At 44.5% G+C, this 23,465-nt stretch overlaps 4 protein-coding genes across 4 annotated transcripts; 2 read left to right on the top strand and 2 right to left on the bottom strand.

Moving 5' to 3' along the window:
- The first annotated feature begins 1,472 nt into the window (after positions 1–1,472).
- On the top strand, positions 1,473–4,271 carry LOC127616175 (ras-associated and pleckstrin homology domains-containing protein 1-like). Its single transcript, XM_052087621.1, has 2 exons — positions 1,473–4,132; positions 4,195–4,271. Exons 1-2 carry the CDS (start codon positions 1,556–1,558, stop codon positions 4,231–4,233), a joined length of 2,616 nt encoding a protein of 871 aa, XP_051943581.1. The 5' UTR covers positions 1,473–1,555; the 3' UTR covers positions 4,234–4,271.
- A 337-nt stretch (positions 4,272–4,608) lies between these two features.
- On the bottom strand, positions 4,609–7,410 carry ahsg2 (alpha-2-HS-glycoprotein 2). Its single transcript, XM_052087652.1, has 7 exons — positions 7,159–7,410; positions 6,680–6,790; positions 6,518–6,599; positions 6,225–6,379; positions 6,011–6,106; positions 5,286–5,357; positions 4,609–5,155 (listed from the first exon to the last, which is right to left on the bottom strand). Exons 1-7 carry the CDS (start codon positions 7,354–7,356, stop codon positions 4,802–4,804), a joined length of 1,068 nt encoding a protein of 355 aa, XP_051943612.1. The 5' UTR covers positions 7,357–7,410; the 3' UTR covers positions 4,609–4,801.
- A 2,961-nt stretch (positions 7,411–10,371) lies between these two features.
- Positions 10,372–15,674, top strand: LOC127616192 (sentrin-specific protease 5-like). Its single transcript, XM_052087650.1, has 12 exons — positions 10,372–10,494; positions 11,245–11,297; positions 11,478–12,105; positions 12,199–12,304; positions 12,642–12,792; positions 12,886–12,933; positions 13,091–13,168; positions 14,084–14,221; positions 14,299–14,382; positions 14,463–14,513; positions 14,611–14,776; positions 14,863–15,674. Exons 3-11 carry the CDS (start codon positions 11,538–11,540, stop codon positions 14,731–14,733), a joined length of 1,347 nt encoding a protein of 448 aa, XP_051943610.1. The 5' UTR covers positions 10,372–10,494; positions 11,245–11,297; positions 11,478–11,537; the 3' UTR covers positions 14,734–14,776; positions 14,863–15,674.
- An 11-nt stretch (positions 15,675–15,685) lies between these two features.
- Positions 15,686–22,785, bottom strand: LOC127616172 (protein crumbs homolog 1-like). Its single transcript, XM_052087616.1, has 8 exons — positions 22,419–22,785; positions 21,307–22,254; positions 19,690–20,240; positions 19,348–19,513; positions 17,713–18,613; positions 17,282–17,323; positions 16,618–16,740; positions 15,686–16,445 (listed from the first exon to the last, which is right to left on the bottom strand). Exons 1-8 carry the CDS (start codon positions 22,465–22,467, stop codon positions 16,193–16,195), a joined length of 3,033 nt encoding a protein of 1,010 aa, XP_051943576.1. The 5' UTR covers positions 22,468–22,785; the 3' UTR covers positions 15,686–16,192.
- Positions 22,786–23,465: the final 680 nt, after the last annotated feature.

The raw sequence follows: 23,465 nt of genomic DNA on the forward strand, positions 1-23,465 counted from the left end.
TCACTGGAAATTTTAATCATGCTAGACTTGCGAGAATGTTTCATATTTGATACTCATTTTTGTGATGACTTAGTTGATTCACTTAGATGTTTCAAATGAAGAAAATGAACCTAGTACATATTACTCTTACAAATACAACCAGCAACATATAAGTACGGTAATCAATACAAAAATGTTCTTTTTATTTCCTACTTGAATGATGCCACTGTGTAATACATACAAATATCATTTACAAACAAAACGCCTAGCGACGCATCCAGAAATGTGGTGCTTGCACTGAGAACACTAAAAACAAACGCGCACACGATAATTCGGCAAAAAAATGTTTTTCCAGGAGGATTCTTATGTGCTACCATTGCTTTGGTGGGGTTTACCAATGAGGATGTCATGCCCTGTGACGAGACCTTCATCCAGCCTGCCAATGGTCACATGCCATGCAGAAGGCATGATTGTGAAAACGGAGTGGAGTGTCCCACTCTCTAGAATTAAAATAAATGGTGAGCTGCCATTTAATTTAGTTTTGCAGACCTACAAGTTGTGTATTTTTTTAATCGCATATTATCTCAACAGTGAATGGAAAATGGGAGCTGATAAATGCTGTATTACATAAATGTGGGATCGGCGTAGTGGATCATGATGGTTTGGTCCTGTCTGTCAGCTATGGTGCCTGTGTTGAGAAGAAGGTAAAGTTATCGTTTCCAGTTGTTGTTTTTAAAGTGTTTCAATGGTTGACCTCTTTTTATTACAGGATGGGATTTACACTGTTGAATTGGCTGGTGAAGGAACAACGAAGATTTCATGTCCATCAATGGGCCCAGGTCTATCTGAACCGACAACAAGCCCAACACCCACAAAATTGGAACCGCCAAACATAGGCTTGATTCCCTCACACTCATTCTATTATCCACCTTCAAGTCACTCCAAACCTGTGGTGCCACCCAACCTCAGGCTTATTGGAAATCCATTACAACCTGAATCCCCTTCTGGTCATGGAGAGCAGCCAGTGAACCCTCTTGTTCCTGTATGGCCTGAAAATGAACCCAAACCTTCGCCGCAGCTTTCACAACAGCAAACGCCTGAATCTCCATCCTTTCTCTTCCCCTACCCACTTAATCCTACACCTGACCCTGTACAAAAGCCCGCAGCTGCTCCACATGAAACTGAAATCCCTCATGTGGAGAAGCCACATTATACCTTTTTGCCCAATTCACAGACTGAAGATCCTTCTATTCCCGCCAAGCCACATCGACATCAAGTCCCTTCAGGTCAATTCCATAAACCATATTATCCATTCTTGCCAAACCCACGGGTGCAACCAGGTGAAGGAGCAAAGCCAGCCTCTCCTAACAATGCATTTTACCCTTTGCAAACAGCTGATGCCAAGCCTACATCTTCCCAGCCAGAAAGCCCAGAGGCACAAACGGGTCGAGCTAGTCACCCACTCTATCCTTATCGCTATCCATTTTTCCCTCCAGATCAAGTGCAGGAGCGAGGTTATCAATATGCCTTTCCCTACCCTTATCTACCTTTGCCCAATCCCAATAAACCAATCAAAATGCCTCTTGATCCAGAAAACCCTGAAGTGCCTCCAGGTTCAGTGCATCAGCCACCAGAGTCGTACACCCACCCAGTTTACCCTATGCCCAATCCTGCAGAACCCACTAAAAGGCCGATGCCTAATCCACAAAGGACTGAGGTCACTCCAGGTCAAGTGGATGAGCCAATCAATCCATACCTCTACCCATATTACCCGATGGCCACTCCTAAAGAGCCCACCAATAAACCACTGCCAAATCCACCATACCCTGAGGTCACTCCAGGTCCATTAGAGAAGCCAACCGATCCTTATTCCTATCCACTTTACCATATGCCCAGTCCTAACGAACCCACCAATAAGCCAATGCCCAATCCACAAAATCATGAGGTCACTCCAGGTGAGGTGGAGCAGTCAACTGATCTATATCCCAATCCTCTTTATCCTATGCTTAGCCCTCAAGAACCCACTAAAAAGCCGTTACCTACTCCACAAAAGCCTGAGGTCCCTCCAGATGCAGTGGAGCATCCAGCCAATGCCTACCCGTACCCGCTTTACCCTACGTCCAGTCCTGGAGTACAATCCAAAAAGCCATTCAAACCACAAATATCTCCTCTTGGTCCATTAAATCAGTCACCCAATCCATACCAGTATCCCTTTTACCTAAAGCCAGGTCCTAACGATCCAGCCAAAAAGCCAATACCAAATCCATGGCTAATCAAGCCCCGGCAACCCAAGGTCCCTCATGGGCATTTCAAGCAACCATCTGATCCATACCCATTCCCACGTTATTCAAGGCCCAATCCTAAAGAACCAGCCAAAACGCAAATGCCAGATCCATGGCCGTTCAAACCACCAGACCATAGAGTCGCCCATGGACAAGTAAAGCAGCCATCGAAACCATACCTCTTTCCACCTTACCCTCAACCCAGTCCAAAAGAACCAGCCAAAAAGCCAATGCTAGAGCCATCGCTGTTGAAACCTGCCGCTCCACTGAGTCATGTGGAGCAGCGGCCAGTCTACGCTATCTGGCACGAAAACAAATTACGTGCCAAGCTTGACCATCCCCCAGCACTTTCACTTCCTCCAAGTCTGGTCCAGCAGCCACACAATCCCTACCTGGTTTACCCTATGCCTAACCCAGAATTGCCCCAAAAGCCAATACCTTTATCGCACCCACCCGACTCAAAGCAGCCTGAAATCCCTGGTCATGTGCATCAACCAGCTAAACCGTTCCCTCCATTTAATGTTGGAGCCGTTATCAACAACCCACCGAAACCTGAGGTCCCTGGGAATGCTTATTGGCCTCTGGAACCTCATACACCTGTCAAACCACCGGCAACACATGTTGACACTCAGAAGCCTAAAGATGAACAATCTGCAACCATCCAACCTCTAGAGGGTAAGATGCCTCATCCACAATGGCAGCAGTCCATCACATTACCCCCGGCCAAGGAACCAGAACAGGCTCCTCCACCACCGCAGCACACTGATGTTGCCGTGGTCCCACGGGGCTCAAGTGGTTGCGTTCAACTTTGTGCCGTTGGGTTTTCAAGTTGCTGCCCACAAATTACTTTTCATCAGCATCTTTATCTCGCATCTCATGGACCATCTGATGAAGTGACAGATGTGGTCTCACAAGAATTTCCATTTGTTGCTTCCAAGCATTTTGGACCTAGAACTCACATAGGTCATACTGTGCCTGATCAAAAACCAGATGAAGAAAAATATAATCCGGAGAAGGCCTCAGACTCTCTTCCCAATAAAAATCAACCATATCACCACGTCCCAGGTGTCAATTCTGCTTTCTTATCAGGAAGTGCCCCATACAAGGAAGCAGTTCCTCGAAGAGAAAGTTACACTTTTTTGGGTCCTAAACCTAATTCACAGTATTCCAGCTTGCCATATGAGAGGAGTCCAAATTTACCACAGAGCATATCACCTCAAGACATGCCCTTCGGAGTTCAAAATTCATTTTACATTCCTGTAAATCAAGAGGCACAAAACAAGCAGTCAAAAAAGCCCAACGACCAATTGAGGGTCTTCAATTATTGGCCTCGTCCGAATGCCAGGTCTCCACTCACCCCGTATCTGGAGCAGCGGAACCCAAATGGTATGACATCACCTAGGGGGTTCTCTTTTGGATCTCATTGGCCTTCTCATCTTGGGGTCCAGGAGGAGCTTGGCCCCTTGTTCCCTTACTCCATGCTTAATGATGCTGAATCAACAAAAAACAGTTCATTCGCCCAGAATTTGACACATTCATCCCGTCGGAAGAAGCACAAAAAGTCCTCCACGCGTGATCCGACTGGGCGTTTGTCTGAACCAAAAGCATATATACTGCTCCAGCGTGGTCCACCAGGTAAAGAGCCCAGAAGGTCTCCAGAGTCCCCAAATAATTTCAGGGTTCTTCCTAACCAAGATGTCCCAGGCCAACCTATTGGGAAGCCTCTTCATCCTGAACACGTTAGCACCAGGAATTTAAAATCTCTGCTTGAAGGACTGTTCAAGTCTTCTCAGAATCGCTTTCAACCAAGAAAATCTCAAACCAATACAGCACTTCATCCTGGATCAAAACAATGGAGTTCAACAGACACGGTATGTCAGTTTAAAGGTTGAATTTCCTCTCATGATCTTGAAACTGATCTTGTTTCTTACAGGATTGGACCGTGGCATTGAAAGAGAGGGTCACGAGCTAAGATCACATGCATGAATTGCAAATAAACTTTTGACTTTACCTGTTCTTTGTTTGTCATCCCTGGAGGTTGAGGGGGAAAAAAGGATAAAGCCTACCTTGGACTATAAAGAACAGTTCTGTTTTCAAATGTGCAGTGTGGAAAGTATTCAAAATAGATTCTCAAAAAGTACCAGTATCTGAAAACTAAAATACTGTAATATTTGATTGTATTTTATTTCCCACCACTGATTTACATTGGAATTCAAGGAGACTTGCTTTCAATGTCAGTCGTTTGGTCTGTTTTGTATTAAAGGTCAACTTTGAATTTGTCATACCTCCAAATGTGTTCAAGTAGTAGAATATGGGTGTATATGCAACATATGAATTTGAGCCATGATTCAAATAGTATTTCAGAATTCTTTATTATAATAAAATGTTTTTTTTTCTTCAGTCTGACACGTCAAGCAAAAGAGTAATCGGGTTAAATGGCAACCTTACAAATGTATGGAAATAAAGAGGCGAGTTATACTTGGAGCCAGTGTTTTTTAGAAGTAATCCAGGTTATGAAAGTACATGATGGAACATTTTTTTTAAAAGAATCGGACTCTTCCGGGGCATGGTGCTATCAGAAGAACTGGGTCTGTAACGGTGGCAGGGGTGTCGGGTACGTCTCTCTTAACCACGGCGACGGGAACCTCTCCACTGATTGAGGCGGATGATGTGTCGGCAGTTGGAGCAGGTGCTGTAGCGTTCACGACTGCAGGGGTGGCGACGGACACCACTTCGGCAGATTCTGATGCCGACTCGGACGACAGAAGGCCGGTAGCGTGCGGATCATGGAGAGCGGTCAGTTTGTGGTGTCTCAGAACATGCTTTCTGGTCATGTTTTGTGTGCTTGGGAACACGTGAGAACCCCCAGTGCTGTTTGCGTCTTGGGGAGGCACCTGAAGAACATGCATCAGCAGAGTAAAAGTTATTTCTTTTGCATTACAGGCTCACCGGGAAAAGCCCGTCATTCCTAACTCCTGAGTGAGTAGCGTCCGGTCCCGTAGACAAGACGATTGTATGACTCACCATAACGGAAAACATCTTGCAGTCAACTGTGTGGGCAGCTCCAAAGTCTTTGGCAGTGCAAATACCGCGACTCTGAGACAGACAGTATGGACACATCAAACCACTCGTCTCCATCTTGTGATGGATGTTTGAAAAAAAAGTTGGCCCACAGGTTTTAAAAATTGAGCAACATTTTTGGGAGAGGTAGAAAAGCCACATGACAGAAGAGCCTTCAGGTTTCATAAAAAAATGCATTTCCGAGAATGTCAACAGTTCAATTTACCTTTGTGGCGAACTACCTCTGCACCAATCCCCGATAGCTATTCATTTTTAACAAAACGGGCCTACTCAAATGATTCTAACCCATTTTCACTTCTTATTTTCTCAACAAAAAACAAAAAAAATGATTTTTCAGGTGACATAATGCTGCACAGCTCCTGCCAGGCGATGGCAGGGGTGCAATTTTAGAATACTCAGTAAAATTCAAGAGTTAAAGTATTACCTCAAGCTACTTCCAACATGGTAAATTGATTAACGGGATATATATATATATATATATATATATACTGCCATTTACTGGAAGAGCAATTAATTGTTCTGTCTGCCTCAATACCGCCGCGGGCAAAGATAAGTCAATTATTCCTACATGATTATGAGGTGAAATGTGATCGTTTCCTGCGGGGTCACTGGTCGGGTTTCACCGCTGTGGAGGATAACTAATCGAGAGGCCTACTTTGTGTACTTACAGCCGTGACATCATTCAGCGGCACACAGACTTCATCTGTGCAATTAGCCTCAACGATCACATATTCTGCCAGATAGCGCGGCCCACCAGAGACAATCTGAAAAAAAAAAAACAAATCAAATCTTTTCACCCTCAGCAGGTTGTCACACAAAGCAAGAGACCCAGATGCAGAAAAGCATGTGGGGGGGGAAAAAAGACAACGCGCAGGGACCCACCTGTGTCGACATCCTTCCGACCTCAAGCAGAGAGTAAGTTGTGTTCACTGTGTTGTTGTTGAACGTAGCCAGAGAGGCGTGCACAAAGTTCAGGGCTTTGGTATCGTTCAGCGGAAGGAGAGTAGGACAGCCCAAACAGAGGTCCTCTGTTGATTCTAAAGACCATCATAGAAAAAAAAAATCAATATAATATAATTTCCATACCAAAGTGACAAATGAGACAAATTTTTGCAAACAAATCATGTTGTGAGTTCATGTCGAGACACGGCACACGCACGGTGTCAAGAGTTTACCTTCAGTCTTACACTTGAAGGCCGTGACAGTCAGCACTCCTCCAACCCTTTTCAGAACCACGTCACAGTCTCCTTCTACTGACTGATTTGAGACACAAATCAAACAAGTCCAAAACCTTGAGAGCAATGCAGAATATGTGTTACGATTGCTCAAATGCTTACGGTGAGTGCTTTGGGTCGGACTGTGCAGTTAGCAACAGGAGTGGGGTCCAACACGTGACAGTCCGTCTCCAGAAGGTCCACTTCAACAATATAGATGTCATCTGCATTGGGCTAGGACAAAGCAGACATTCTGTTAAATTATTTGGGGGGGGAAAAAAATCTTACTTCTGTCTATACCAGCTTTGCCCAAAATGTTATGGTCTGCTGCTTATGCATGTTAAAAATAAATGAAACCTGCATCAAATGTTGTGTGTGTGCGCATGCATTTTTTTTTTTTTGGAGGGGGGGAGATTTTTAAATGTAAAAAAGCATATCAAATGTATGTATTTTAGATAATTCCAGACTAAAGTGTCAATGTATCTTTAAACTCAAAATAAAACTAACAATATGTAGGATTGTTGAAATATTTTTCTCACAGCAATTACAAAAGTTTATTCAAAATTGTACAATTGAATGTTACAAGAATGTCGCCGGTTTACCTTGGTGAGGATCTTGATATCCTCAATCCTGTTTAGTGCATATTTGTAGCCATGAGCATGCTGAGCATTGAGGTAGTCCTGAGCCGCAAATGCGGCTTCTTCCGCCTCGGGAGAGTCACACCCGGGCTGACGATTACCAAGCTGAGCGCACCCGAGCGCCAGCAGTCCCAGGACCACCGTGATACTGAGTCGGTTCATGTCTGTGCACAAGGAGGAGGAAGATGCTGAAGAAAAGAGGGAGACCTCACGCAGGCTCCACCGTATATATATAGCACTTCAAACGGGAAAACAGCCAAGTCAAACAAGTTCTGTCATTCCTTTCGCGTCACGTGTGGGTTGGTGAACCCGCGTGCTGCGAACGGTGAGATCAATAGTACGAAAAAAAGCTTGGGACTTTGTCACTATTTTTCATTCATTCATTCAAGCAGAAAGAAAGTGGATTTTATAGGTGTGAAAAAAAATCAGGACTGAGTAAATAAGTTAGCTTGTGGTATCTAGCAAAATACTCTTTTTTTTTCTAAATGAAATGAGTCCAAATGCTCAGAGCAGTGACACTGCCCAGTACATACAGCTCAGACTCCCATTCCGAAATTACTACCATAAAAATCAAGCGGTATCGTGTAATTCTCAAAGCAAGGTATCGGGGTACTTTTCGACTATTGGTCGACTGTTCAGCACTGAAACTGTGTCAATTTGAAAAAAAAAAAAATATATATATATATATATAAAAATATATATAGTGTTTATATCTTTTGACGTCTATACACGTCACTGGCAATGAACGAGTCAAAATACAACAAAAAGACGAAAAAGATTTTCCAAAGCTGACTGTGATCAAAGCCGTATGGCCTTCAGAAATAAGAGCGATCTGTATAGAAACGAACAGAGCAACTTTTTGGGGGTATATTGATTAGAGCATAATAATAAATATATATTTGTATATATATATATATATATATATATATATCACTGTCCCATCACTGGGCGGCCCGGTAGTCCAGTGGTTAGCACGTCGACTTCACAGTGCAGAGGTACCGGGTTCGATTCCAGCTCCGGCCTCCCTGTGTGGAGTTTTCATGTTCTCCCCGGGCCTGCGTGGGTTTTCTCCGGGTGCTCCGGTTTCCTCCCACATTCCAAAAACATGCGTGGCAGGCTGATTGAACACTCTAAATTGTCCCTAGGTGTGAGTATGAGCGTGGATGATTGTTCGTCTCTGTGTGCCCTGTGATTGGCTGGCAACCAATTTGGGGTGTCCCCCGCCTGCTGCCCGAAGACAGCTGGGATAGGCTCCAGCACCCCCGCGACCCTAGTGAGGATCAAGCTGCTCGGAAGATGAATGTCCCATCACTGCTAAGTTATTTTTTAGAACACCCCCTTTGATATTCAACGCCTTTATATTGAATGAACATGGCATCGATCATGAAGCGCAACCTGAAATGTCTGCTGAATGTAAAAAAAAAATTATGAATGGAGGACAAGTACAGTGCACAGGCCGAGGACAGACTCCGTGCAGGGTCCCTCACTTATCAGTGGATTGCTCAATCAAAAGTATGTTTGTCATGAGGTGCTTATTTGAGGAGAGGAGCGCTCATCGATTTCCAGACCAACCGGATACACCGTGTACCATGCGGCAGAGGTCATCGTTATTCCAGCGTTTTTGTTTTGTGGTTTGTTGTAAGAGCTTTGTCATGTAAAGTGTGTTGTTTTTGTGTGATAAATATTAAGAAACACCGTGGAAAAAAATTGGGCGGAAAAAGATTTTGCGTGAGATTTTTAGGATAATTAAAACAAAAATTGGCATGCTCGTTCCAAAACATAAATAACTACCTAGGATTGAATGTGTGGAGTCTGAACATCTGAATATTAATTTGTTGTCTGGCTGGAGTAAAACTTGGACTTTTGTTCTCTACATTTAACAGAGAGTTTGTTAACAGAGCAAACAGGAAGGATTTGCTGGTCTATTCTAGGTCATTCAGTTGTTCCTGACCCTGGTGGGGTACTGAGAGTGTGCTGTGGTGTTTCAATCCTATTTCTTACATCATAAATCAATCAAGTTTTTTTTGGTGGTTCTTTAATTGTTCTTCTTTGGTGGGGTGGTACAATGGTATAAAATGAAACATAAAAAGAAAATAAACAATGTATAATAGCCCGCATAATGTGCAATTTGGGGAATATGTTTGATATACCTCCCAAAAAAGATGATAGTTGGAATGATCTGAATTGGTTCGAGAAATGTGGAAGGAAGAAGTCAATGTATATAATATTTCTCTTAATTTGGGAGTTTTACTGTGAAAATGTGGGATCTTTGGGGAATGTGATGAATGGTTCCATATGTGTCTTTAATAAGTTGAACAGTTTACGGTTGAAATGCCTTGAATCTGTCAAGAAATGTAGAAGGAATGTAAAATGGGAATGAATGTTAATGTGGAAATGAGGGAATATTTGAAAATGTGAGCGTTCTATACATGTGTTGAATAATCATTTATTCAATCAAACAAATGTTATTTGTCAAGGGCTTTTTGTATGTAAGAATACAACTCAAAGTCTTTCACAAAAATCACCCCCCTACCCACCACCAAAGCCCACAAGAACGCAAACATGCGCTCGCAAACATGCATGAGATAAACGGGGAAAGAGCAATGACCTAAGGACCTGAGGCTGAGCAACAATTTGAGTATGAAATGGTTGAAAAATATCATTCGTTTGAATGAAGACGCTGAATGCTTGATCGAAGCATTCTCAGAGCAGCAAAGGTCCTCTACCCAGAAGAAGGGATGTTGGCACAGGAGAAAGACGGTTCTTTGATGGACCAAGAACTGTAAAAGCATGATTCAGCACAGGAGTAAAGAGTTGAAAGAATTGAGGAGGGATTCTAGTATTTGAAACTTGAATACAAACGTAGACGTGCGTGCAGTGGGGAGAAAAACTGTAAAGGATGCTTAGAGAGGGAATTGGAAATCTTTTTGTAACTCAGTGGGAAGGGACACTGATCTGGATCAAATGTGGAAGGTTAATTGAAAAATGAATGGGGTGAAGAGAGAGTAAGGTGATGCAGTCTTAAATGATGGGGAAATAATAGCAATAAGGAAAAACGAGACCGCCGAGATGCTTGTTAAACATTTTGTGAAAGTTCATAGTTCGAGTAAGAGGTTCGCGACAATCTGTTTCACACGCATTACCAGTAGATGGCGACAATGCACCTAAACGTTTCTTACCAAATTCACAAGAAGAAGAGGGTGATGACATCATCAACTTGCGACGCTTGGTACCAGCATACCATGCTTTTCTTTTTGGTCAATGTTGTATAAAATATTTCTGTGAACTCCACGCGTAACGGTAAGTTAGAGCGGCTCTTCTTTTTTTGTTGTTGAAAATAATGTTAGCAAAGATACTTACTGGGTAAACGTAAATGTAACCGTACATACGATACATCTAGAGTACGTAAATATAGCGGTGCATACATGTAGAGTACTATTACGACTGTGGTACGTCGTGTTTTTCACACGATGCTGTTCACTTTGCATAACCCGCGTTCGCAGACGTTTTGTTTGTGAATCAAAACGTCACCCCCTTCTGGGATCTTGTCAATTGTTGTGGTAAATTGCCTTTCACTTTTTTTAGCGCTTTTCTACACTGTCTTCCCCTTCACTTACTGATGATGCAGTATCGGGAGCAACTGAGTTTCAGTATCTTACTCAAGGACACTTTGACGTAATGACATGCGCTGAGGATTTAAACCAACAACGTTCAGGTTGGGAGACAACCACTCATCACCAAAAAAGCTGTCCTTCCTCACCATTCTGCTGAAAAATCAAACCGCCAATCCCTGTTAGATTTGTGTGTAGTCCACCCATTCTGCTTAAGGAATGTCTTCTACAAAATTTTTGCGGAGAAGGAACTTTGTTGTTTAACACGAGCATACGTGGAGTGCAATTTTTGATGGCTAAAAAAACAACCTACTTCTATTTTGCAGAAGATGTTAAAAATCTAAACTCGATCATTGATAGATGGACAGATTTTCAACTGAACAATGTGACATGAGCATGTGTGTCAGGCAATTTATGACATGTTTATTCTGTCTTAAAGGAGATGCTCACAATGTGCACATGTCGACTGGAGAAGGTGCCAGAATCAGTGAGGTGAACACAAGCAACTCTGATTTAACCTTTTTTTTTCCTCTGAGCTCAAATGTTAGCACAAGCTTGAGCTGCGTGTATGAATGGCGATACCCCAGGATAAACTGAGGTTCATTGTATTCTAAATTTCAAAAGATTAAAAAAAATACTCTACTCTCATATTCCCCTTTCCAACTCCTCCAGGTGTACTGGATAAAGAACCCCGAACACAAAGTGAAGTACCACGAGTAAACAAGCGAATCCATGTCTTCAATGAAGGGAGATTCCCCTCTCTTTAGGCGGGCCAAGAGACGTCTGTATTGTCCATTGCAGCTGTGGATGTGGCGGCAATGGAGAGAGAAGTGCTTTGGGGGGTTTTTGAGGTGCAGAAGATTGGTGCAAATCAGGCGCGACAGATCGTGTCTCAGCATCGGGGCACAGAGAAGTAAAAAAAACTTTCACAGGTGCCCATCACTAGTTCAGGGACAATCGCAAATGAAGGCATCCACTCTTGAGTCAGACCTCGGACATACGAGCAAAACAACACGTTTTTCGCCAGCATCCGACTCTCCTGGCACCGTCCTACAAACCACAAGCACGGCGCCCGAAAGCATGGTGGAATATCCATTTGCAAACACATCGGAAGTAATACTAACTGGGCTGGATTCTCATGTTACGAAACGAAGAAACGGTGTTTGTGTGCTCGCTGGTGACCAGTCAGGACGATGCACGTCTGCCTATCAAGAAATACTTGACGCCAAAATCTCCAGCAAGAACAAAACACCTCCTCAAATTGAAGTTGGCCTCTCAGAACTGACAGACCATATAGATGGTATGAATTATTTATTATAATTATTTTTTTTTTTAATATTTATTTTCCAACTGGCTCTGTGAATAACATATTCTGTGTTTGTAATCTCTCTAGAATTTCTCGGCGCCTTCTTCACAATGTACGGAACTTTCATCCCTCTGCAGAAAAGCGATGTGTTGAGCCACCTGGAGAAAATGTTCAACGCCGATTTCACTGACAGGTGAATGTCCGAGAACATTAAAAAAAAAAAAGGGGGCGGCCTGGGGGGGGAATTTGGGTACATTCTGATAAACACACGTTTTATCCAAAGAATCATTCTTCTGCACGCACAAAATCCCAAATTTGCTTTCATTTAGTCTCTAGTGATTTTTATTGTATTTTTTTTTGCTGACTTTCACATTGATTTGTCATTGGGGTTTTTTTTTCAGGCATTGAGGTCAATTTGTTTCGATGGGTTTTAATTAAGGAATTTTTATTTTTTCTGCCGCACAGATTTAAACACGCCGTTCACTGATGCCGATGTTCACGGGTGTTGCATGTCATTCATTCTCACGCAGGAGAAATTTCATCTCTGAGGTGGTCCGACGTCGAATCTCTTCCCCAGCGCTTTGGAATCCTGCTCCCTCCTTCCGGGTGGTCTTCAAAAAACACACTCTGACACTGGACGATTTGTCCACGCTGGCCCATCAGAATTGGCTCAATGACCAGGTTTCATAAGCAACAGCATTTCCACTTTGATATTACCGAGCAGAGCAACGCTTGCGACCTTCTTTTTTTCTTATCTCTTTCCTCCTCCTGTAGGTTATAAACATGTATGGGGAGTTGATTATGGAAGCTGCCCAACACAAGGTAATCGGACACATTCCGGGTTTGCTTCAGAGCAAGAAAGCTCAGAAGGGTTGCCGCTGAATTAATTTTAAGAGGCAACGAAAGATGGCGGCTGTTCTTTTCTTCGATTTGCCGCGTACTTGTTTCGTGATTGCCTGCGTGTCGTTTCTCGTTCCAGGTGCATTTTCTCAACAGTTTCTTCCACCGACAGCTCATGACCAAGGGTTATAACGGTGTTAAGAGATGGACAAAGCAGGTACTTGTTCTTCATGCAGCCCATGTTTCAGTGGACCATAGCGAACGCCCGCTTTGGGGTGTTCATGTTTTCCTATCCGGTGTTATTTTAATTCGAAAGAGACTCCAATGAGCCGTTAAGACTTGAATGTGCTTCCAAACTCATCCCACAATATTCCCTTTCAAAATAAATCGCTGACTGATGTGTGGCCTTTTTTTTTTTTAATGCATAAGAAGTATAACGACACCTGTTCGCGACCCGTAAAGATACCAATTACTACTTTCCTATTCTCCATTTTGTTTCTTTGACTGTGTGATTTGTAGGTCCACTGGTATCTTTTGTACGTTTAGCCCACGTCACAAGTCATCGCTCAGTTCTTTGACTGACTTATGTTTACGCCGTAGCTTTGTACCCTTTTCTGAAATTTCCGAAGATGCGGCAAGATGGCACCAGTGCCTTGTATAAACAGGAAAGTTGTAAATATTCATGTCCGGGAGAGACGTTGATACGTCTCGACGAAAGGCTTACATTTTTGCCTGTCAGGGAGGAGCGTAGTTTAGCCTGGGTTGTTAATGGAAATAACAGAGTTTTTGACGCGTGTGCATCTTATGCGTTTTGACAAAATCAAACTTCCTCTCCGAGTATTTTTGTGTTGTAAGATGAGTTTGAAATCATTTTCAAGTGTTTCAGCAACATCGCTTGTGGGGTATTTATGGTTTGAACAAAAAATATAGGCCCTTACATATATTTTTAAAACTCTTATTTTAAGAGGGGCGTTTTACGTACCAGATTCCTAGAAATTTGATAGGGTGTTGACTGTAAAATAAATATGAATAAAGAAAAAAAATCCCAGATGAGATTGACTACAAAAAAGGGCATTTAGAGTGTCTGTTGAGTATCGATTGTCCCTGGGTGTCTTTCTGCCAAAATCTGCAGGTTGATTTGTTCTCCAAGAGTCTCCTGTTGGTGCCCGTCCATCTGGAGGTTCACTGGTGTCTCGTAACCACAGATGTCGTCAGAAAGAAAATCTGTCTCTTTGACTCTCAACGGAATGGGTTGCATAAAGTTGCGCAGGTAAGTGCCACTTTGCGTGTTACCCGTTCCCGCAGTGGCACCATGGGGTGGACTCCACGCATATTTGCTTCCCGCAGAACATCCTCAAGTACTTGACGGCGGAAGCGAGGGAGAAGCAACGCGCATCTTTCGTCAATGGTTGGACCGTGTCATTAGATGAGGTATACCGTCGTCTAATAGCCGGCGCGAAAACGGGGCCGAGAATTCTACCCGCCGCCTAAGTATGCGATTTCTTTTTCAGAACGTCCCACAGCAAACCAACGAGAATGACTGCGGCGTTTTCGTCTTGGAGGTACTTTCCGTAACTCGGTACTCTTGACCATGTCGGCCCAGATAATCAAATCAAAAATCCCCCCGCCCCCCTTTTTTTTTGTTATTGTCGTCCTCAGTATTCCAGATGCCTTGCCTTGGCACAGCCGCTCTGTTTTTCACAGAGAAACATACCAAAGATACGCAAGCGAATCTATAAAGAGCTCTGTGAATGTAAGCTCCGTGGAGAGGCTCAACAATGACATTCTGTCCCTCCTCCCCCCAAAAAACGTTTGGGATTTCCAGGTGATATTTCTGAATATCGGGATCAAAAAAAAATCCCACTTTTGATTTGACTTTCTCTAAATATATACATTTTAATGTCCAAACAGTGCACGTGTTTCTGAGAGTGGCATCAAATTTTCATGGGGTCGCGAGAACGTCTTCCGCCGCGTGCCGTTTTGTCAAGGACCGTATCCTGTTTCCGAGAAACTCGACGTGGCGGCGCAGCATGACGGTCAGAAAGCTTCTCAAACCGGCCTTCAACTGAAGTTGCAGGCGGACAAACTTTGCAATGACGAGGCCCCAGACAGCGAGAAGTGGTCAATGAGATTTGACTTTGGCCCGGGCTCTCATCAGGAAGTGTCACGTGCGTTCAAAAACTTCCACCTGACTTCACCTGAGAAGCTGATGGTGCATTTTAAGTTCAGGCTAAAATTGCACTGGGAATACCCAAATCGCGGAACTCTTTTTTTTAGATATATCATATTTAGAATAAAAATCTCACATTACACCAACAAATGAAAACTTGACCAAATCATGTACACTGAAATCAGACCGATCTCATCTGAATTTACTCATGTGAAATTTGGGCCCCGATTACGCCTCACTAATTGATGGCTTTGATATTAAAATAGCATCAGATGTTGGCAAAGGTGCTTTTCTGTACCCTCACAACATCCTATTGTTAAATTTCCTATATTTTAGGGGTATTCCCTGTTTTTCCCATTTGTTTTTTTGTTTAATCACGTGTGCATCTTTTTACAAAGAAAAAGCTAAAACTGTGCTTGTTATCTGCAACAGCAGAATAGAATATTTTCTTGTATGGAGAAGTGGACTCTGAACTCTTACAGTATTTATTTTTTTGTTGTTTGTAAAATGTTAGCCCGAATGTTACGACCAAATTAAAATGCATTTACATGGAGCTTCACAACATTTATTTTTCTTTCCGATCAGGGACACTGAGAATGGAATGCGATCCACCACGGTCTTTATTGAGTTCAGAACAATGGGACGGTTTTAGAAATATTCTTGCTCTAAATTCTCTTGTGGCTGTTAACTTTAAAAAAAAAACGGTGCTCGGCATTCAAAATGAGGAGCTAAGGCACGAGACCCCCCTCCCCTTCCCCTGTGATTAAAAACATGAAAATGAAATGTAGGACACAGAATATAATTGTCAGTAGTAGATCAATCTTTTCAAATCGACCTTTAAATGTCTGACCAAATCGATATTCTGCCATTTACAAACGATGAACCCGAGCCTCCCAAGAATAGCGGCGATATGAAGTGCGAAAAAACATGTATTGAAATCAGAAATAGTACTTTTGTGCAAAAAAAAAAATATGCGAGATTTTATTTCTAAGGCCTTTTCACCCAGCCCCAAAGTTTTCTTTTGTGTTTTACATTTCATTCCTTTTAACTACGTTTGTGTACAAATGTGAGCTAATCGTTAATCTGGAAGCCCCACTCGATTTCTGGCTCGTCATCCAAGCGCATGATGAGGTAGGACGCTAGCTGGAACAAGTTCTGCCACAGGCCCAGGAAGACGTAGATATAAAAGTCACTGACGTCTATTTGGCAGTGGATTCCCGAGTAATTCAAATCGCACACGCACTCAAATCTGTCGACGTAGTTGAGACAGAATCCTCCGTTCATGCACGGGTCGGAGGCACACTCGTCCACGTCCTTTTCGCACCTGTGGCCGAAAGACAGACGATAAGAACAAAAGTATCACGGAAAATACCTCGTTTCCCAACTTTTATTGATCAGCTTTGGAGCAGCTTTTTTGTATTTCTGGCGCCCCCGTGTGGATTCAATTAGTCCAACGTAGGCGAGGAACCAAAACTGAACTTCTGCCAACGCCTTACCATTGTCCTGAGAAGCCAGGCAGACAGAGACAATTGTCGTCCACGACTGAGCAATTCCCTCCATTAAAGCAGCTGAAGTTCCGTCTCGTACCGCTACACTTTGACACAGGCAGCAAAGGAAGACTTGACAGACCCCAAGAGAGAGAGAGAGAAAAATAAAATGCAAACATTAGAACATTCCGACCTTTCTTAAAGATTTAATGCAAATGTGTTGTGCTTGTAAAAGTTAAATACAACTGAACGGTACCTAATATATATATTACATAAATATTATATATATAAGGTGGCCCGGTAGTCCAGTGGTTAGCACGTCGGCTTCACAGTGCAGAGGTACCGGGTTCGATTCCAGCTCCGGCCTCCCTGTGTGGAGTTTGCATGTTCTCCCCGGGCCTGCGTGGGTTTTCTCCGGGTGCTCCGGTTTCCTCCCACATTCCAAAAACATGCGTGGCAGGCTGATTGAACACTCTAAATTGTCCCTTGGTGTGAGTGTGAGCGTGGATGGTTGTTCGTCTCTTTGTGCCCTGCGATTGGCTGGCAACCGATTCAGGGTGTCCCCCGCCTACTGCCCGAAGACAGCTGGGATAGGCTCCAGCACCCCCCCCGACCCTAGTGAGGATCAAGCTGCTCGGAAGATGAATGAATGAATGAATGTTGAGGCACTTACGGGGTTGTCTCGATGTACCAGGGGATCTCTGGAATTTTCACACTGTAAGAGACATGTTTTTTTTTTGTCAGTATAAGATGTTTTCAGGGGCATGGGTGCAAAATTCAATTTCAGAATGCCGTCTTTTGACTCATGGGGCCCCATAGAATATATTATTGCAAACATTTTGGGGGGTGACTTCCCCTTTAAGAAAATAAGTCTGCTGAGTTACAAATGCCGTCAATGAATTGAGGAAAAGTCAACAGAAGTTAAGGTGAAAGAATCACTTTTGGGTATTTATTTTTATGACTGTCAAATGTAAAAAAGGACCAAATTTTACTTTTTTTAATTTTTTCAATTCAGGGTTAAGCTGGATATTTAAAAAAACATGCTCAAATGGCTTCCCATACCTGTTGGAATTTTGGTCTTATTGATGATGAATAAGAACTCACTTGCAATATTGACCTGTGAGGTTCTCCGGGCAGAGGCACGAGTAGTTCTGAACTCCTTTGAGGCATGTCGCACCATTGCTGCAATTGCTATCCACACACAAATCCACCTCCATCTCACATTGCGCCCCGGTGAATCCTTGCTCACACTCACACTGGTACCCCCCAGGAGTGTTGCGACAGTTTCCATACACGCACGGCTTGGCCACGCAGGGGTCGCTCGGTTCTTGGCACAACGACCCGCTCCAAGTGGATGGACAATTGCAGTGATGCAGGTCGAAGAGATCCTCACACAAACCCTGATTATGACAAGGGTTGGACGCACACACGCTCGCCCCCCAGCAGCCGTAGTGCGGATGGGCGTTGACGTTCAACTGCGAAAACTGCTCTTCCTGAGGCCTGAGAAGCTTCAAGTCTGTGTCCAAGTGGAAAGGAAGAAGAAGGCCTCCGATTTCCACAGGAGCCAAACATCCGGAGAAACTCACCGGGGAGTCCAAGCTCAGCCCACCGATGAAAATGTCTGTTCCCTCCAAAAGAAAATTCAAGTCCGCAACACCTGTAAAGATTTCTTCTGTACTTTCATCCACATTTATGATCCACTTAGAGGCTCGAACGTCCACGCCGAGGCTCACAGAGTGCCACTCTCCGTCACTGACCGGACGCTCACTCTGTACGGAGGAATTGTCGTGTTCCACTCCAGCCGAGTGCTCGACAACCACGCGGGAGTCCCGAAGGGAGACGGTGATGTATTTGGAGCCCCTTTGTGCATGCAATATGGTGGCGGCGGTCTGTCTTGTGCGGAAACCGAGAGACACGCTGGTGACACCGACAGTGCGGTTGTTGTTCCTATTGTTCCGGTAGTGCAAAATTGCACTTTCCGGACGAACTGTTACGTTAGAAAGACCTGTAGAAGGAAGGAAAAAGTGGAACATGAAGTCATTTTTGGAATAGTGACACTTCAAATATCAACACTGGCTGTTTTCCGGTGAGAGTCCGCATGCTAACAAAAACGTAGCGCTGTTTTTGGCCACCATTACGTTAGCATCTTTACATCTGTGTGTGTGTGAACAATTGTGCATTACTCTGATGCTCAGGGTGCACACGGTGACGCTGGCGCGCACCACACACATTACATTTCTACACTCATCTCTCCATTCCCACACCAGTTTAGTCCACAAACGGGACACCACACCATTCCCACATCCCTTAGAGTTTGTTGTGCGACTGGAGGTGCACACTCAGTTGTGTAGTTCCAAGCGTAGATTGACACACCTACTCACCATTGACGAGACGCTGCAGGACCGCTCGATTCAGGAAGTCCAAACACGGGTCTAGTTTACGAGACCTTTCTATGAGGCTCTTTCGCATATTTCAGAGGTCAGGTGATTCGAATTTTTTTTTTTGGTGTGTTGTTGAATGGCGGGTTTTCCATGGGTATTGAGATTCAATTAATTATGTTTAAAATGACCTGTGCGCTCAAATAAAAGTAACAAACTCAGGATGATTCAATTTGAGTCACAAAGTTGATATTTGGCCTTGGGTTGAAGTCCTATTTCTTTCTAAAACAATGTCTTAACGACCTCAGGCTAACGTATTTTACAGCAAGAAAAGTGCGCAACGGTTTCTTGTGTCACTCACACTCGAAGCCCCGCGAGGTCCGCTGGCATATGGTGGAGGCGGGACAGGGAGACAGCTCACACCATTTCACCTCCTCACAGCGCTGGCCTGCCGTGTTGGGGGGGCAGTTACAGGTGAAGTCATCCCAGACGGAGTAGCACACCCCGCCATTGAGACAGGGGTTAACCTTCAGGAGAGAAAAAAAAGCTCAAATCAATCCACCGCTGCAAATGATGAACGCTTGTCATTGGCAGGAAGTGTTTGAACGAGAATTTAGCTGAGCTTTTAGTATTTTATACTGCTCTGGACCGAATTCACGGTCCGGTCTCGTCTATCGAATGGAGTATATTGCCAGTAACTTACCGCACAGGCGTCGTCACTGCTGCATCCCGGCGAAACATTAAACAGCTGCTCCGGTTTGTAAGATTCCACAAAAGATGCTATGGGATAGAACTGAAGTCGCTTATTGTTCATCCGCAGATCCTGAACACATCCTTTAAAGTAGCCTCCGAATGTCGCCGAGGCCCTCGGGTCCGTCAGTCCGCCCACAAAGACCCGATCCCCGTGATGGGCCCAGATGTGTCTTATGGGTCGAGAGCTTTGAACCTGGGCCGACTGGGTCAAGGTTACCTCCGGACCGTCTAGCTTCACAGTCACCAGATGGAAATGGCCGTCACTGATCACGCTTTGGCCGAGCAAGGTCTCAAAGTTGTTGACTTGAATTTTGACTCTGCCCTGATCCAGCCAAAGGCGAAGGTACTGACTGGTGCTGTTGGCCACGATCAGGAGGAGGGCCCTCGGCTGCCTGGTTCGAACGAACAAGGACACGGTCAAAGTCTCTCCGGGGTCGTCGTCTATTGAGAAGATGGCATAACTTTGCAAGTCTTTGCTCCCGAACCTTGCGGTGATGTACTCTGCGAAGGGAAACAGAGACGGATTATTTTGTATTCTGGAGCAAACATTGTTTACATGCTCAGTAGTTCACTCAACACACATCCAACAAAAGTGAGTACGCCCCGTTGTGAAACTGTCCAACCCAGACCCGGTTTGCTATTTTCCCCTCCTGGGTGTCATGTGACTCAGGAGGTTTTACAAGGTCTCAATGTGAACTGCAACCGTGTTAAGTTTTGTCTTAACGAAAAGTTTTTCAGGATCTGAAACCTCCGCAGCTCCGAATAAACATTTCCTACGCTGCTGCCGTCCCATGAAATGACGCGATTCAAATCTTGACAGGAGTGTGAGCGGCGGACTTACTTTTGTGAGGTTCTGTCGTTCTCAGATGTCGTCTCGCCTTAGCGTGATTCGGTAAGACTCTTGAACTTACTCCGGATAAGCTACTCAAAGCCACGTTTTGGCAAATCCTGAGCCCACGGGTGATGCCTGAATACCTCCTCGTTGCATGTCGATGCTATTTCTATCTTTAAGCGCCTTTAAAGTCTGCTGACTAACCCGACTGTCTTGTGGGTGTGGCTTTCTGCCCACCCCGCAGTCACACCGTCGGACTTGACGAAGCATGACCCCTTTGACTACAGTCATTTCTGAATCATAGATCAATCCGATTAAATCCTTGATTCACAGTGTCCCTTTCTCTGGACTCTCAAGGGTCCTTGTGTGGGGTCGTCAAGCTCTTGGTGGCCTACTGTTTTGAAGATCGTGCATTCAAATGATCAAGTTCCTGGTCAGACTTCTGCAAAGCTTGCCGATGAGCTGATCATTTGAATCGGATGCGTCGGAGGAAGGAAACATGCAAGACAGGCTCGGATCGGCTCGCTCGAGGACTGGACATGGGCACCCCTGTTGTGAGGGACTATGCCGAACATCTTTTGAGAAATGCCGATCGAGGACTAAGCGATGCTAAGGAACCTCTGTAAAGCACTTTTCTCCGAGTCCTTCCCGGTCATCCCGCTGGGGTAGGAATTTGAAGGTTCCAAAGCAAAACCAGAATCCGAAAAGGCCCGTATACTTAAGTAAACGCCTTACCCTCTGCACAGTTGCCGCCCTCATATGGTCTGTGGCACTCGCACATGTAACTCCTCCAGCCTTGGCTCACACAGCGGCCTCTGTTCTGGCACGGTCCGTCATCGCATTTGTCGTTATCGTTGCATCCCATCGTCACGTTCACCTGAACGTCGGAACCCTTCGCCGACATAACCGGGACCACCAAATGGGAGTCGACGAGCACATCTCTTAAGCAACCCAGAAAAGCACGCGAGGGTTCCGTTTTGTCGCCTGGACCTGCTCCGATGAAGAGACTGTGACGTACTGTCCCGGGTTGAGGGAGAGCCGAGGCTGCTTCGAGAACTTGCACCTCGGTCTTGCTTTCCCCGGCACAGTTTCCCTCGGTACAAAGGAGCCGGATCAGGCTGACCACGCCGCCGAGTGAGGCTTCCAGCGTGTGCCATTCGTTGTTGGAAATAAATTCCGGTAGCTGCTGAACCAATGTGCTGGACCCTTGGTTTTTGAGACTGCAGAGGCACACATGTCCATCCATTAGCTCAATGCTAAGAAGGAGGCCAGCCACTCTGCGTTGCAATAGAGTCCCGACAAGTTTTTCTGTCCGGAAGCTGAGTGTAACATTCAGAGGGGCTTCCGGGTCAATAGGTTGAGTCTCGATGTACATGTAACCGTGGCTCTCAAATGAAAAAACAGTGGAGGTCTGGCATTTGGAGCCTGAGAAGCCGGCGAGGCAGATGCATGAGAAACTGTGTTTCCCGCGTACAAGCAAGGGCGAGCATATTCCACCGTTTTCGCATTGGTTGTCATCGCAGCCCAAAAGTGGAACCGTGCAGGTCTGCCCCCCGTATAAACGGCCGTGGAGGGCCTGCTGGGAGCAAAGGCATCTGAAACCGCCGAGGTGACTCTCGCATATGCCGCCGTTTCGGCACGGCTGCTGTTGACATCCGCTGTTGTCGCCATCAGAGAAAATGCCTAGAAAGACAAGGTTGTACCATTAAGATACTGCCTATCGTGACGTGAATTGACTCACGTTTGTGACAACCACACGAGCGCAAGTATCTCCAATTTGCGCTCGTAAGTCAAAGCCACAAAAAAAATCATCGGAGTTGGTGTATGGTCGAGTCATGCCGGCCTACCTTCAAAAAGCCACCATAAAATCCAAACCTGCGCGATGAACTTTAACATAGTGCTCCTCAAATCCTCCAAATTAAGAGCTCTTCAAGAATGTCTTCATTTTACACCAAATCCAGTCGGGGAATTGTATGCAGCGCCATCGTCATGGCTGCTCCTCCATGCGAACTTGTGTGCTCAGTGGCACGCTTGTTTCGTCGCAAGCCAAGATTGGAGAGATTAAACTAATGCACTTATAGCGTCTTACACTTTAATTGTGTTGGCAAAAGGAGTGCTCCAGCCAAGAGGCTAATTTGTGTGATCCCTCAAGGGAAGATCTGACTCAGATGTTTTTTTTTAAATTAGAGTCTGATTCAGTGATAATAATGTACAATTGGGTGGGGGGGGGGGGGGGGACTAGTGATATTAAAATCAACTTCGTAGATGAAGTCAATATGAGAAAATCAAAAATACAATATTTTATTATTTGAGGCAATATTTTCCTTAATTGACTTTTGTCTTATTGTCATTTAATGTTATTCTCAATGATAAAAATATATCCATATTACCAACGTTTAGCTGCGTATTTGTTTTGATGCAGTTTAAACGTGCACGTGAGAACCTGCATGTCCTGCAACATGTTCTCTTAAATCTGTCCTAAGTATGCTTGGCACAACCTCTTGCTGGTCTGGGGCATGAAGTTTCAAAGGCGCCTCGGGTCATTTGCGCTAATCTGAGACACAGGTGGGCCAATTTTACAAAGTTTTTTATAGGCGTCACTCAAACTGCGTGTGGCTAATCGCGCTGGTGTTAATGAATTAGACGTCGTTTATCAATGAGGCATATTTGCATATAGGTGGTCAATGTCAAACATATGCATGTTACCTCATTTAATACGCGCAAATACCATTGGCGCACCGAGACGTATCTCAGCTCGTGACGCATCTCACTATTCTGCGCGTGGTTTGTGGTTTAGACGATTTGTGGACTTGCTCCATTTTTACTGCTGAGCGCCACGCGAAAGCCACGCGCTATTTTTGTGAATTCGGCCTTCAGAGTAGTAGTCGTAAAGT

Source organism: Hippocampus zosterae, chromosome 15 (genome assembly GCF_025434085.1).
Source record: "Hippocampus zosterae strain Florida chromosome 15, ASM2543408v3, whole genome shotgun sequence".
Taxonomy (NCBI): Eukaryota; Metazoa; Chordata; class Actinopteri; order Syngnathiformes; family Syngnathidae; genus Hippocampus; species Hippocampus zosterae.

Bases quoted from the DNA above. Each gene is read 5' to 3' on its own strand.
- LOC127616175 (XM_052087621.1), top strand. From the start codon at position 1,556: ATGCCTCTTGATCCAGAAAACCCTGAAGTGCCTCCAGGTTCAGTGCAT. The intron at 4,133-4,194 runs GTATGTCAGTTT...TGTTTCTTACAG, and splicing joins AATGGAGTTCAACAGACACG to GATTGGACCGTGGCATTGAA.
- ahsg2 (XM_052087652.1), bottom strand. From the start codon at position 7,356: ATGAACCGACTCAGTATCACGGTGGTCCTGGGACTGCTGGCGCTCGGG. The intron at 6,791-7,158 runs GTAAACCGGCGA...GCTTTGTCCTAG, and splicing joins ATATCAAGATCCTCACCAAG to CCCAATGCAGATGACATCTA. The intron at 5,156-5,285 runs GTGAGTCATACA...CATGTTCTTCAG, and splicing joins GCAAGATGTTTTCCGTTATG to GTGCCTCCCCAAGACGCAAA.
- LOC127616192 (XM_052087650.1), top strand. From the start codon at position 11,538: ATGTCTTCAATGAAGGGAGATTCCCCTCTCTTTAGGCGGGCCAAGAGA. The intron at 12,793-12,885 runs GTTTCATAAGCA...CTCCTCCTGTAG, and splicing joins AGAATTGGCTCAATGACCAG to GTTATAAACATGTATGGGGA. The intron at 12,934-13,090 runs GTAATCGGACAC...TTCTCGTTCCAG, and splicing joins TGGAAGCTGCCCAACACAAG to GTGCATTTTCTCAACAGTTT.
- LOC127616172 (XM_052087616.1), bottom strand. From the start codon at position 22,467: ATGTTAAAGTTCATCGCGCAGGTTTGGATTTTATGGTGGCTTTTTGAA. The intron at 19,514-19,689 runs GTAAGTTACTGG...TCTCTCCTGAAG, and splicing joins GCAGTGACGACGCCTGTGCG to GTTAACCCCTGTCTCAATGG. The intron at 18,614-19,347 runs GTGAGTGACACA...TTCCTTCTACAG, and splicing joins GACCTCGCGGGGCTTCGAGT to GTCTTTCTAACGTAACAGTT.